The sequence below is a fragment of the Ahaetulla prasina genome, chromosome 3 (assembly GCF_028640845.1).
Source record: "Ahaetulla prasina isolate Xishuangbanna chromosome 3, ASM2864084v1, whole genome shotgun sequence".
Taxonomy (NCBI): Eukaryota; Metazoa; Chordata; class Lepidosauria; order Squamata; family Colubridae; genus Ahaetulla; species Ahaetulla prasina.
This window is the reverse complement of record NC_080541.1, coordinates 107659050-107673706: the sequence shown is the minus strand read 5'-3', so window position 1 is coordinate 107673706 and position 14657 is coordinate 107659050. Positions and strand designations below refer to the sequence as shown.

The 14657-nt window shown below is 35.7% G+C and overlaps 2 protein-coding genes across 8 annotated transcripts in view; one reads left to right on the top strand and one right to left on the bottom strand.

Moving 5' to 3' along the window:
* KIAA0232 (KIAA0232 ortholog) overlaps nt 1–3251 on the top strand; it is a 77319-nt gene extending 74068 nt beyond the window's left edge. For 4 of the 7 annotated variants that reach the window (XM_058178889.1, XM_058178894.1, XM_058178891.1 and 1 more), the window contains one exon: nt 765–3250. In XM_058178889.1, coding sequence (XP_058034872.1) covers nt 765–944 — 180 coding nt within the window. In that variant the 3' untranslated portion in view covers nt 945–3250. Of the gene's footprint in view, nt 1–764 lie in introns of all 7 variants that reach the window. The other 3 variants (XM_058178888.1, XM_058178886.1, XM_058178887.1) reach the window with 1 other exon arrangement.
* Nucleotides 3252–5954: 2703 nt separating this feature from the next.
* Nucleotides 5955–14638, bottom strand: CCDC96 (coiled-coil domain containing 96). The gene is made up of 2 exons (XM_058178895.1): nt 13497–14638; nt 5955–11258 (listed from the first exon to the last, which is right to left on the bottom strand). The coding sequence occupies exons 1-2, from the start codon at nt 14592–14594 to the stop codon at nt 10713–10715; spliced, it is 1644 nt and encodes a 547-aa protein (XP_058034878.1). The 5' UTR covers nt 14595–14638; the 3' UTR covers nt 5955–10712.
* Between the last annotated feature and the right edge of the window lie 19 nt (nt 14639–14657).

Genomic DNA, 14657 nt, shown 5'->3' with positions numbered 1-14657 from the left:
GGTCAGTAAGTGAAACCGTGACTATGCTTACAATCTTATTTCAGCTTTCCTTTGCTTTACAGACCTGCAAAGGTCATAAATGTGAAGATAGGTTGCAAAGTACTTTTTTAAAATTTCTGTCATAACACAAATGGTTGCTGAACAAGCCAGCTGCTAAACAAGAATTACCTCTGTTTTAAAGGCATGCAATCAAATTACTCATGAATTCACAATTCATCCGTGTGACAAAAGCAAACAAAAGGAAGCCCAGACCAAAGGTAGAGATGTTATTGATAGTTCTTTTCAAATCATAGCCCTTTAGAGAAGACAAAGATGCTTTAATGGAAAAAAAAACCAACCTAAGATAGGAGGCCTCACTGTGTATTTTTCAGGATTGATAGTGATAAATCAGAACTCCCAAGGTTTAACAATAGGTTGGACCCATCTTTGCTCCTTTGAATAAGGTGGCCTTTTCCCAGAGTAGTTGAGCTGAGTTCTAATAGATAAAGGAGGTATTTCTCTCCCTTTCTGACAGAACCATTCAGCACATTGTCTCAGAGGGCTCCTTAGAAATTTAAACTGGTGCTAAGGGCTGCAGGGAAAAGAGCAATTATGATGCCATCTTGCTCCCTTTTCTCAAGTCCCAGCAAAAATCTGCTTACTATAAATTTGAATCCATTTTTTTTAATTACAATATGAAAATATGAACAATTTCGATTTTTAAGATTTTTAATTCTCCTTTTATAAAATTATAATGTATAATGTTTTTAAATGTAATCCCATAGGTTTCTTCCATGCATGAAGCAAGGTGTGCAGATTCTAGAGATTCTAAAATAAAATCAAATGGCTTTAGAAAGAACTTATACTCCAGTGACAGTTCCAGTTCTGAAGGTGCAGCATCAGAAGGCGGAAATGGTTGGACAGATCCTTGTGAAGAAGAGCTTTTTTCTCGAACTCACTTATAAAGTTATAGGATAAAAGGATGGCTTGAAGAATAACATGAGGTGGCAAACTCTTCCAGAAGGCTCGTAACTCAGAAACAAATTGAGTTCTTCCTTCATATAATGGATTCAGAAGTGTATTTATCTTTCTCTTCTTGGTATTTTATTTTTAATAGTGGGGTATGGTCCCACTAGAAGCTTTTTTTCTCTTTTTCTCCAAAATATTAGCTCCTTGGCTATTTGGACCTAGAGTAGATTGTGTTGTCAAATCAAGAATGGATGTGCATGTGATTGTCTTAGTAGTATCACTGCTCTTTTGCATCCTAGCTGCAGTTATTTTTATTTTCAACTGCAGCTGTATCAGTATTACTATCCTACTAGCATTGCAGTGTCTACAACTATTCAGAGATTTTATCTTTTAGCACATTTAGGCTTTTAAGATTTGGGAGATAAATACTTAACACTGTAATCTATCAGTGCCTTTCTGAATGTGAGAGGAAAGCATGTATGGCTTGTCCTGTCTTTTAAGATCTTATAACTTGGGAGCAGAAATACTAGGGCTGTGCTTTAGAGATTTTCAGAAACTGTACTTTCAATTCTAGGATCTCTTCTCCTAACATGCATAGAAACAAACAAACAGAGTTGGAACAATTGTTTGTTACCTTCTAGCTAACTAAAAAAGCTGCTCATTTTTGCAGGGAGGAGGAGGAAGAAAAATGATCATTCCCCCTTTTCCCCTCTTGTTTTCAGGGCTTAGTATTTCTTCTTTTTCAGGACTCAGTGTTGAAGAGTAGATGATTCAACAAGTGACACTACAGCCTGAACCAAGCACACTTACTTCATACTTGTAAGCGTACTTAGGATTGGATTGTCAGGAAATTATGGAACAGTGAACTTTGTAATGAGCTTCATATAGTTGGCCTGAACAACAAAAGAAATATTTAAGAGTCAATGTTTAATATTTTTTATGCAGAGGATTAGTATATCACTCAGAATAAATCCAATGGCTCCTGCAGTTAGCTACTACTATAGTTGTAATTTAGTAAAATTTGTAGCTAACCTCGTGTCCTGAGAGAATGTTAGGAGTAAGTTGTGTGTTGTGGGAGGGAGTGGGAACATGATTTACATGTGTGATTGCAGTAGTGATTGTTGCTTTATGTGACCTGTTCTTAACATTTATTTTAACATAGTCAATGCATCTGTCAAAATGTAACTGTGCAAGACTATCAACTCCCTGTGCTACTAATGTATTATGCAAATCATAAGGGTCAGGAGGAGCAATATTGGTTTATACCATTTCATAGTTTTAAAATTTTAAAACTATATAATAGCAGCATGTTTAAGACACCAGAAAGAACAGAAAGTTTACTGTTGACTTGAAAATGCTAAGCCATTAATTTTAATAGGCAAGAAACTCTTTTAACAATTATAGTTCTTTGAAATGGTAAGCTGAACTGGCTTTAAATTTTTATTCTGTGCTAGTGAGCTTAATTGAATTGAATGAAGTTTTTTGCCTTTTCTTAATTGATAGTACAAGATTGAAGATCTACAGTTTCAACTCCTTGTATGGGTTGTATATCACCCTTTCAGTTGAAACTTCAACTCCATTGGCTTGGTTTGTACCTTCCAGGGAAATGTCATTAATAACATTAATAATGGCTTTTAAGCTACTTTATTTTAGCATCCATACTACAAATCTTCACAGGTTTTTTTCCTTATTTGAAATTTTGGGTATATGTTTAAATATTTACTTTCTTCTGGAGCTTCCTTTAAAATGTTATATAGGCACATGCACTAAGGATATTATTGTCAGTATGAAAGCAAAAAGAACAAAACTGATAAATCCTAGTGATTAATGTAAAGTATTGTTAGAATTATGAAAAACCAAATGGGAATATTTGGGGAGGGAAGAACCCACACTTCAAAAATTCAGCTTATTTGGACTTTCACCTCAGTGAAAGGATGGTTCATTTTATTATGATTCAATATTCTAACACCTTTGAAAATGTATGTTACATGTGTGGGCAATAACAAATAATATTTATTTGTTTCATAACCGAATGGGTAAAATTCTGAAGCTTTCCAGTGAGAAAGTGGATGTGTGAGTTCGTGTTTCTGTTTTCTGCAAGGATAATTTAAAAGTGGAAATGCTGAAATGCACTGTGGTATGAAGCACATTGCATATCCATAGCACTGAAGTATCAGTTTTTCATTCCTGGGCTGAACTTGTTTCTACCTTTTCGCTTCAAGTGGTGTATTGTTCTGATTTCACATACATCAGAGTAACTGAATTTGTTTTTTTTTTTTGTGGAGTTACTTAACACCAAATAAAAAAATAAAAGAATAATTAAATTGTGTTGTCTTTGTTCAATATATAAAATTCCTTCCTAAATAGCACTATGCAAATAGAGAACTTTGTACAGTACAACAAACCTCAATTTAACCTCACTTTTAGTTGCCTTCAGATTAAGTAGATAAAATGGTTATTTTTGGTTTCTCAACACCTCCCTAATTTTTAAATTTATTTTGTTTTTAAAATCATAATAAAAAAGAAAATAGAGCAAAACACAAAGATAATTATAATAGAAATATATACATTGTCCAAAAAAAGACACAAAGTGCTTGGAAAAATGATATACTGTGTTTTTTCTTTTTCTTTTTTTGTCACATTTTTTCACTTTTTAAAAAGTTTTCTGTTTTCTTCTTTTCTAATATCTGTATGTCTTTCCTCCCAAAATTTGTTATTTGCATAACTCTGTAATGTATGTCCATTTAAGTAATTTGCATGACAAAATAACACCAGTTGTACAGTTAATTATGCAAGTTATGTAAATTGATGTATTATAAATCACATCAGTTAAATTCATTTTTAACAGACAACCTTTACCCCAAACTGGTTTGTAAAATCAAATTTTGCTATAATGTATGTTCAGTGAAAGTCCTCTATTGTCTCATATTGAATCATAACAGTTTATATGTATCAATTACAAAGCAGTCCAAAATAGCATAAACATAAAATTTGCTAATTTCATGCCATCTTTTCTCACACTAAATTGAGCACCTTAAAAAAAATCTTGTGATTATCAGTTTCCATCTATGAATAATATAAACTATTATGTTTGTATCCCTCAAAGAAATTCCTTTAGCTCTTATCTTTAGACAGAAAAGAGAAATAGTTGCAAGTGCTGACTTGGCAGGTGATACTTGAAAGTACACTAGCTAGTGTGAATAGCTAGTGTTGCTGCATAGGTAGATGCTGTTTGGTTATGTTACATGGAGTTTGGTTCTGTATCTCTGCCTGAATAGAAGCTGAAACTGATACACTTTTTAAAGAAGGAAGTATATAGAACGGCTAAGCATTCAAATAAATGAAAAGTTCCTTTTATTTCTTTTACTTCCAAATGCACATACCTTATGCTTTGCTAACTCAAGAAAATCAGGAAACACTTCAGTTTTAAGAAAACAACTCAGTTCCCAAACTGAGATATCTTGTATTAAAGAGGTTTTGTAAACAGAACTAAAAAGATTCAAAGCGTCTAGGAAAACTGAATGGTGATAGCAGTTAATTTTGTGATTTGCATCCTGGGTATTGTGTATCAGTTCCTTAATATAGATTATTATTATCCTGTAAATCTTTAAAAAGCGATTTCAGTACAAACAGAATTTGTAAAAGCATCAGATCTGTAGCAGCATCTAATCATGGTCTTAATAAAAGTTTTCAAAAATATTTTTAGAAATACACTTTGAATCAGAAGAGCTTACAGTGAACTCACCAAATGGCAGCATTTCAACAAATTGCCAGATCTGTCAAAGATAAATGATACCATGATAAACCTTCAGTGTATTTTTTTCTATTTTTTAATCAAACATGTTGGAAGAAGATATATAAACAAACAGTAAAAAGAGGTAAAAATAAAATATGAGTAAATATATAAAAAGAGGGTTTACAAATATGGTGCTTATAATTTCCCAATGTTATATAATTAGTAATGAGTAATTGAATAAATTACATAATTTTAAAGAACTAAAAACCACTCTAAAGCTTGAAGCAAAATCTGAATATCAATAATACGATAAAAATATAAATTATGAAATGAAACTGTACTATAGAAAAAATTCTAGTCATGTTTCTAAAAGTTTTCTGATAATGAAAAACCTATATAACTTAATCCTATACTACCTGGATACCTGTGCTTTGCTATGAAACTATGTGATCGGGCTTGATAAATTGACACTTGCACCTTGAAAATCAATGAGTAGTTACAATCGGCCTCTTCTCTCCCCTTCTCTCCCGCAGGCTTGCCCCACAGAACCCTATCCTATCCTATCCTATCCTATCCCCCTTCTCTCCCTCAGCCTTGCCCCACAGAAGCCTCCCCTATCCTACCCGCTTCTCTCCCTCAGCCTTGCCCCACAGAAGCCTCCCCTATCCTATCCACTGGTTGCTGCTGTGAAAGTAAAACTGAAAGTGAAATTCCTTGTGTTTTGCATTTGGAACAGATTTCTTTTCAGGTGGGGAGGGGGAGTAGAACTCCTTAGCATTAGAGCGTGTTAATCATAATATAGGAAATACTAATGCTCTGATGGTCATTTCAAAAAATCCTTTCTTAGTAAGCACCTAGAAGCCAAGAGGAACATACGCGGCAAATTTCAAGTTTGTAGGCTTTATGATTCTGGAGATTTTGTGATTACGGCGTGAATTATATATATATATATATGTAGGTCTTTGGTTATTCGGGTTTTCTCCTGCGTAAAATTGGAAGTGTCTTGGCGACATTTCGACGAAGTCTCATTCGTCATCTTCAGGCTTCAGCTTCGTGCTTCTGGGAGCAATGTGTGATTGCAGTCCCACCCAATCAGTTCAAACCCCCACTAGCAGTTAAAAAGGAAGAAACAGCTGCAATCACACATTGCTCCCAGAAGCACGAAGCTGAAGCCTGAAGATGACGAATGAGACTTCGTCGAAACATCGCCAAGACACTTCCAATTTTATGCGGGAGAAAACTTGTTTTACTCTGTTATGAATTATTTCTCAAAATTGTAATTGCTACAGTATTGCTATGAGATACAGAAAATGATCCACGTGCTCATTACATCTTCAGTGAGTTTTTAGAAAATTATCAATTTTAATTATATTGTACCAATATTCTTTAATTAGTTTTGGGTGTTAATGTAATACATTGAAATTCCATTGTGGCAAATCTAAAATCCACATAATCATGTGGTCTTTGTCTTTTTGGTTTTTTAAAATCATATTGCACCACCAATTTATTAAAAAATTGACCTAGCAGATGCTCTAAATTATGTATTAAAAGATTTTAAAATTCAATTGTGTCTCTTAGATTTCTTCCTTTTTTCTCCAATTCTTATGATTCTGGGCTATTTATGTGAAGATACTAAAATTAGTCCAATGAACTACACTTGTGAAGTAAGAACCTCAAACATTTCTATCTTTGTGTTATTAATAATGTCTTTCAGTCTAAACTAATTGATTCCATAGAACAAATTTCTTTGTGTATTCATAAGAATAAATGTTTAGTAATAATGAAGCAAGAAGGGAAAGTTCTTAGGCATTCTTTTCCTGTATATTTCCAAATGTTCAGTTTAAACCCAGTCTACCCATGTGGTGAAGGAGCTAAAAAAACCTTTAGACATACTTTACTATAATGTTTACTTAAGGCCAACATTTGTCAGGACCTGTTAATTCCCTGGCCACTTAATTAGTTCTATTTAAACCTCTTGTTCTCAGATTCAAATGACTATTCCTTAAGTGTTGCCAAATTATGTTACATAATATGTAAGATGTCTAGCAGGCTGAATAACAAATGTTACCTATTTGGATAATATCTATTTTATGTATTCAAGTGTTTCACTGATGGGTCATTGACTGCAATCAAGATTCTGATTCCAAATGTTCAATACATTGCTTACTATTGCATGATCTCATATAAATTGTTTATTTCTATTCTATCAGTCCAAAAATATTTATATTTACTAGAATTCCCATCCCTTCTGTATTAGGGCTATAAGGATATATGATCCACTCTGTAATCTATTAAGCACCTGGCATTATAGTAAACTTTACAGCCATCAATCCACTTCATTTTTCAATATTAAATTTAATCCTTGTTTTATTTTTATTGGACCATATGTTGTTCATTATGCTAGTCAGTGAATCTCATTTTCAATATGTATTGGAATAATTTGGAAAGTTAAGTTCTGGTAAAAAATTAACTTTGATGGCTGCAGTTCAAGAAAGTTTATTCCTCCTCTCCTGAAACAAGTGCCCTTACCTTTTTCCACCTGTTTAAATAATTATTTTTAAATACATCATTTTATTGTATTTAATTATTTTCAGGTCTTAAAACCATTACTAGATGCAGGTATTGTTTTTCTTCCACTGTTAGTCACAGTTATGCCAATATATATGCTATTAACAGTATTGAGTATCGGTTGAGTGACTGTGAGAATAATTTCATCGGCATATAATTTCAGAAGTTTTATTTTCTTGACAAATTTTCATTGCTAATAGTTCTAATGCCAGTAAAAAAAGGGGACAATATTGTATTTTCCCTTTTGTATAATGTGTGTGTGTTTATTTAGTGTTAAATAGCCATTTACTATTAACTTGGCATTTTGTCCTTTATAATCTGTATCCCCATAAAAAAAAGCTACATCTTTTTAATACAAACATAAACCATCCTAAATTGTCATAAGTTTTCTGTATAAACAAAGATTATAACCACGTTTTTGTTGGTGTGATTTAATCAATAAGATTGTCTCTGATGTCTCATCAGAACAAGTCCAGTCTGATTAAGTTATATCATTTCAATTTAAAAACCATTTATTGTCTTTGAGTATTGCCTTTAAAAAGTTTATAATCTACATTCAGTAAAGAAATTAGGTTGTATGTCTATGGGCAAATCAAAATCTTTTTTAATTTATAGCTAAAAATATTCCTGAATCTCTTTTATTAGTAGTTTTAATTATGATTACTTGGAAAAGTCTTCTGGTATATTGCAAAATGACATATCCCACACCTTAAATTTTTTAAATTGCCTCTTTAGTTTTGTCTTAAATTATGGAATGATTAAAGACATATTTGTGTTGAACTATACATCTTGGAAGTAACATACTACTCAGCAATTCTTCAGTGTTCTCTGGATTTAACTATATAATTCAAAATAATTTAATTTAAAATAGTACATTATTTATTAATAATAAATAAAGCATGTTTGGTTCCATCCCAAATAGAAATAATAACTCATCTCAGTTTTTCTGCCCATCTGATTTTTATCCCATATTGTTTACAAATAACTCAAGATGATGAACATACCTAATACAGCACTTCTTCCTCCTCCTATTTTTCCCATAACAACAACTCTGCGAGATGAGTTGGACTGAGAGAATGGCTGGCCCAAAGTCACCCAGCATGCTTTCATGCCTAAAGTGAGACTAATATTCACAGTTTCCAGATTTGTAAGCCAGCACCTTAATCACTGCACCAAACTGAATAGGCATGCTTCTGGTCTTGGTAGCTAAGGAGTGCCGGTTGGCAGTGTCTTGAAGACCTGCCTTATGGATCATTCTCCCTCTGGCTTTTTGTAAGTTTTTAAATACCTAGTTTTTGCCTGAGCTTGAAGCCTTGAGTGTATTCAGGACATTGATTAATTTAGGTAATTTATTCTTGGCTTTGTATTTTAAATTTTGTATTACTGTTTTTAGTTTTTAAGTTTTGTTCACCACCCAGTCATTTGGTGAGATAGGCAGCCATACATATTGATTGAATATTTGTTCAGTCAGTCAGTCAATCTCTTTATTCATACCTCCAAAAATTAAGATATCTCCCTCTGCAATTGTAAGAATTAATTGGTTCTTTCATAAACTTTGTTTTATTAATAACTTGGGAGAATAAGAGTATTTTTTTCAAGTTTAGTCTGAAAACATGAAATTTCCTTCCTCATCTTAAATTTGTTGTTCTACAGCAGGGATGTAAAACTGGCAGCCTTTGGGCTGGATGCTTCACATGCTGGCCACACCACTCCAGCTCCGTGAAAGGAAAGAACATTGCGATACATCAAGTGATGGCAATGTGACATGGCAAGTTTGACACCCATGTTCTACAGTCTATGACAAATTTTTCATATATGTACAGTAGCTGCTCTATTTTCCCCATCTATCTGAGGCCATCCATTTTTGAATATATAATTGTTATTAAATTTTTTAATCAAAAAACCAATACAAACTAATATAAAGAAGAAGAAGAAATCAAAGGAAAAAAGTGCAAGAAGTTGGAAGAAAATCTGAGATTTGAATAATTGTGACCAGTGGTGGGTTGCTTCCGGTTCGCCCTGGTTTGGGTGAACCCATAGCAGTAGTGGTGGGAGGTTCTGCCCACCCGTCCGGACGTCTCTGCACATGTGCAGAAGCTTCTGCACATACACAGAAGTCTTGTGCGCGCTTGCAAGTGCACGCCCATGAGCAAACCAGTAGGCCGAAATTGAAACCCATTACTGGTTGTGACACATAAAACAAGCAAATAGGCGAGGAATAATTAAGAACCTGACTAAATATGTCAATACTAAACAATGGATAGGAGCACAAAAATCCAATATTTGCAACAAAGCCCTCTTTTTTAAGAAAAAGTGTGAAGGAACCATCATATTCTGGGTTTTGTTAACAGTGCTAATGGTATGAGCAATATGCTTTGAATATTTCAATATCTGGCCTGTAAATATTATCCCTTGCATTTAGCCACATGTTGCAGCTGCCATACATCCACTCTCCTTTGCCCATCTCACATAGAAATATAGATAAGTAAAGCCTTTCATGTTTTGGATTTGTAGTTCATTAACCACACTCCAAATATTGACACCAATCCTATAAGGTTTTTCATTTCTAATTATGTTGAAAGATTGAGAAAAAAATGGGTTGGTTAAAAACTACATAGTAAATCTGATGGGAAAAACTGCAAAAAGTTACAGCTTTATTTAAAAACATGCACATAATTTATCTTAAAACCAATAGGAAATACAGAACCAAATCCAGTTACAAAGCACTGAATTACTTAAAACTCAAAGCAGACAAGCTGGCAAATGTTATTGCATTGTTTAAATGTATACTTTCCTCGTGTAGTGGGAAAAAACCTAGGCTCTTCAGAATTTTCTCCAAGAGAAACAAGCATATCTGTTCCAAAACCTTCAAAGTCCTTTGCCCTATCAGAATTTCCTGAGTACATCTCTTATTTCCTACTTCCCACACATACACATATAAGGGCATTAAAAAAAAAAGTTTGAGAACCATCTTTATTGAGGAAAGAATCAAATAACTAAATAAAAAATTGTTTCAAAAGATGTTGATACATAAATTTTTTAATTTACTAGAATAATTTTGATACTATTAAAGAGTCAAGGAAAAATGAAGATAGGTTACCTATTATGGCTAATTAAAAACATAAAAAGGTAAATTTCTCCAATAACGGCTAACCCCTTTACAATTTTATTATGCTTATTTATTAATAATGGCCCACATTTGCTTATAATCTATTTTTACATTAAAAATTGAATATTCTGTTATGAGTTTAGCTTTGTATACTTTTACTGTCAATTATAAATTAACAGGGTATTTATGAATTTATTATTATTAATATTCTATCCTGCGTATATAAGCACTCATGATGGTTATTTGGATTTGAGGCTTGAACCACACCTAGCTGGAATATAATCTAAAGGCACTAGTATGTTTTATTTGATTTTTCATACATTACTTTGTTCTGTTTACCATTGAAGACATTTAGAATGGCAGAAAAGATTTTGCCCCTTTGATTTTCATCTTTATTCCATTGCAAGTAAGGGACAATCCAGCATGATGACGCTTCAGTATTTCCAATTTCTTTTTTAGTATCTCAGCAGCATCCACTTTCTCCTCGAAGTCCCTCAATAACAATGTATTTCCAAGTAAACCACATTTCTGTTGAAGCCTCTGATTGTCTATTCTCAATTTATCACGAGCCTGCTTTGTCCTTGTTAATATATCTCTGTTTTGCGCTACTAGACTTTCCACTGCCATTAGCTGAGCCTTCTGGCCTTGATTCTCCGCTTCCACAAATTGCAGTTTTTCTTTTACTTGTGATAGGACTTGTACTGTATTGGTGACCTTTCTCCGGAGTTTCTGAAGTTCTTCATTACGCTCTTCAATCTTTTCATTGTAAGTCTGGTTTTCTATCTTCAGCTGCTCAAAGTCTATTAAATGTAAACCTTCTGCCAGTTCTTCTTGGGCTTTTAGACTTGCATCAAGTTTTTGGATCCTGTGTTTCAATTTTATATTTTCAAGACGTACCTAAAATGATAAAAACTGGTCTAATAACACCACCAAATAATTGTCTTATGTTGGAGCAATACTAATTTGAAATACAGTTTGGCGTACCATGAGAACACAGCCTTTCATTAGCCATTCTATAAATCAGAGATTGGATAATAGTTCTGAAGAATCTTTAAGAATGGTTTGCAAAGACCTCTGCAATCAATTAAAGATAAAATTTCTCTGTCTTATCTCTGTTAAGTTACATGGTAATTCTGTCCACTTTCCCATAAGCACCACTGATTTACCCCAAAAGAGCTTGGGATTTTAGATTTAGTGTTCAATAACACTATCACAGATAAATCTTTGATTTTAATAGGGCTTGCACCAGATTTTGGTCATATCCCAACTATATGCAAAAATGAGTCCAAATAGGTTGAACAGAATTGGCCTTGATAGATAACTTTTCCCTTATGATCACCTGTGAAATACTGTGTTGATATGATAAACCAACAAAACTATGTATTTTCAAATGAGGAATCACAAGTTCATCATACTTCTTATTTTTAGATAATGCTACTGGATATAACTTTAATCTGGATGCCCAGGGCCTTATTTGCAACCTGCCACTATCAGAGATACGTTTGATGAGAATATAGAGAAGGCTTTCTTTATGGTTGTTTTAGTATTTGGACATCAAGGCAGACCTCTGTCGTGAATGAATTATTGTTAATGATGCTGGGTGGCATACTGCATATATCTGATGAATTATATTGTTAACAGTCTTGAGCATCATACAATATGTGGATCATCCCATCTGTTTACAACTACCAAAACCACTAAGACTTCAAGCTTGGTTATTTCCTATACTTTGAATTTTAGAATATACCAAGTCAAGGGCATGAGCTTTATGAATCAATGATTTTATAATTAAGTGCTTTTAATCGCACATTCAGCTATTATTTTCTTTTGAACAAACATGTTTGTCGTATATACCAATGACTCTGATCTTACAATTAGAATATAATGGAGTTCAAGTGAATACCTGGTCATAGATAGTAGCCTATAAAAATAACTGGATGCTATAGATAGCACATTAAATTGGGCTCAGTAAACATAACTAATACACCTGTTTGAGAAAATCAGTGATGTCCTTCAAGAAACACTACTCACCAACTCTGGGAGGCAATTCTAGAATAAGGAAATATAAGGAAATTGCAGAGAAGCTAAATAATTTCTAAAGTCTACTATAGAAAACACAGAACAGAAACAATAGCTTAAACTGATATTTCCAAGAAAGGAAACCAAAATAAAAAGAGCTAAGACACATTCATGACTATAGGGCATTTTCCTTCTGCCTACTGAGGCTCTATTCCCAAAGAATGACCTCTAGTTCCCCAATGTTTCCAACTTCTGATTTAGAAGTAGGAAACAACGTTGTGGACAAATATGAAGCCTAAGATGATCCAGCAAATACTATTTACTGGACTTTCAAAAGTTTTGTGATACAGTCCTTGACCATTATGATCCTTGCTACCACAAGAACTTTTTCATCAGTTAAACCAGTGAAGGATTGAATATAGAAGAAAAAACTGAAACTTAATCTAGATAAGCAGTTCTTTTACAAAAATCTTAATAAGAAATTTTATAAACTAAAAGAGAACTAATTATTCTTCATCATCTTGTCACTGTTAATAGCACAAGTACCAACCTAGGCTGTGTATCTGTAGTTGAAAATGTAAATTTCTGTAAAGGTTTACTTTGCAAGTTAGGAATTTTACAGGCTTATCTACAAGGCTGGCAATACGATCCAGGAATTGGTTTGGTTAGGTCAGGGGTGAGTTCTACTTACCTTTGCTACCGGTTTGCAATGGGACCGCACATGCGCAGTCACTTCGCTCACGCTTGCGCTTCTGCCCATGTGCAAAAGTTTCCTGATGACATACAGATCAGTGGGCAGAGCCTCCCACTGGTTTTATTACCGGTTCTTGCGAACTGGTCCAAACCAGGGGCAACCCATCACTGGTTTGGGTTAACTTTGCTTTTTCTGCGAATGACATTTCAACCAGTTTCAATTCCTCCTAATCATGAATTTGGTGCCCATAATAGACCTTACAGTTATGAGATAATATATGCCTGTTCAGTGTTAAATCTCAAAGACTTGTTAACTGAAAGATGTAGAAAAAAAGACTGCCACATCTTAAAATTAATGCAATTATCCCAACAGCAGACTCTTTAGATAGGGCTTTTAGCAGCCCTCCTCTATTCAGGGCTCACCTCCGTCATCTCCTTTTCCTTGCTTTGTTCTTTAGCTTGAATCTTGTCCACTTCCTTGATGGCAGCTTGTTTACCCCCTAGCCGCCTCCCCATAGTATATACAGCTACTTCCTTCTTGACCGCCTGGTAGGTCTTCCATTCGCTCTCCACTTTGGTCAATTTCTGATCGCAGGACCGCTGGAGAGCATCGATCTCCTTCTGGTACCAAGCCGTCTCCTCCGCCTGCTGGCTACGCAACTTCTCTAACATGGCCAGGTAGCGGCTGTAGCGCTGCTCCCAGTCCAAGATGTGGTGCTCTAGTTCTCGGACGCGATCCTTGCCCTTGGCTTTGTTCAAGAACTCGGCCAGTTTGCCCTGCAGCTTCGTGTTGTAATTGCGGAGGCGGCCTCGCTCGGTCAGCAGCTGCCGGTACTGTTCCATGAGTTCGGTTCGCCGCCGCTGTTCCTCGGCCGCGCGCCGCTCCTTCTGCTCCTCCGTCTCTCCTTCCAGCGCGCCTTCCTCGCTCTCCGGGCTGCCACCCACAACTAAGGAGCGGCTGCTTGCTTGCCTCTGCTCCAGCTCCCAGAGGCTGCGGCTGATCCTGTGGCCCAGTTCCACGCCCACCTGCAACGGAGACGGCTCCGCCGGTTCGCCCTCCTCGAAGGTGGCGCTGGTGGGCAAGCCGCGTAGGAGCGATAACCTGGAGGGAGCCTCTGGCTCCCCGCCCTCTTGTTCCAGTTTCTCCAGAGAAGGAATCTCCGAGGGGCTCCTCTTGTCCTCCTTCCCATCCTTCGGGACTTCGGCTCCCCCCAGACCTTCGCTCGAGGTTGCGCGCTCCGGTTGCTCCTCCAGCGCAGGCTCCTTGTCCGCTCCTTCTAATGCTGGCGGCTCTTCGGTCGTCCGTTGGGGCTTCTCTCCCGCGGTCGCCTCGTCTGCCGCTCCTTCCTGAGTCGGCGTCGGCGTCGGCGGCTCTGCAGCAGGGAGACTCTTCGCGGCCTCTGTTGTCTCCGTATCCGTAGCCGACTTCTGTGGTTCCGGGGAAATCGGGACAACGACATCCTCCAGATTTTGGGGTGTTGGAGTAGAAATCTCCTCCGCCTCCTCCTGTATCTCCTCCATAGCATGCAACCACTCGTCTGTCTCTCGCTCTCTCCCCGTAAACAAATCGCTTTGCTCCGTCGC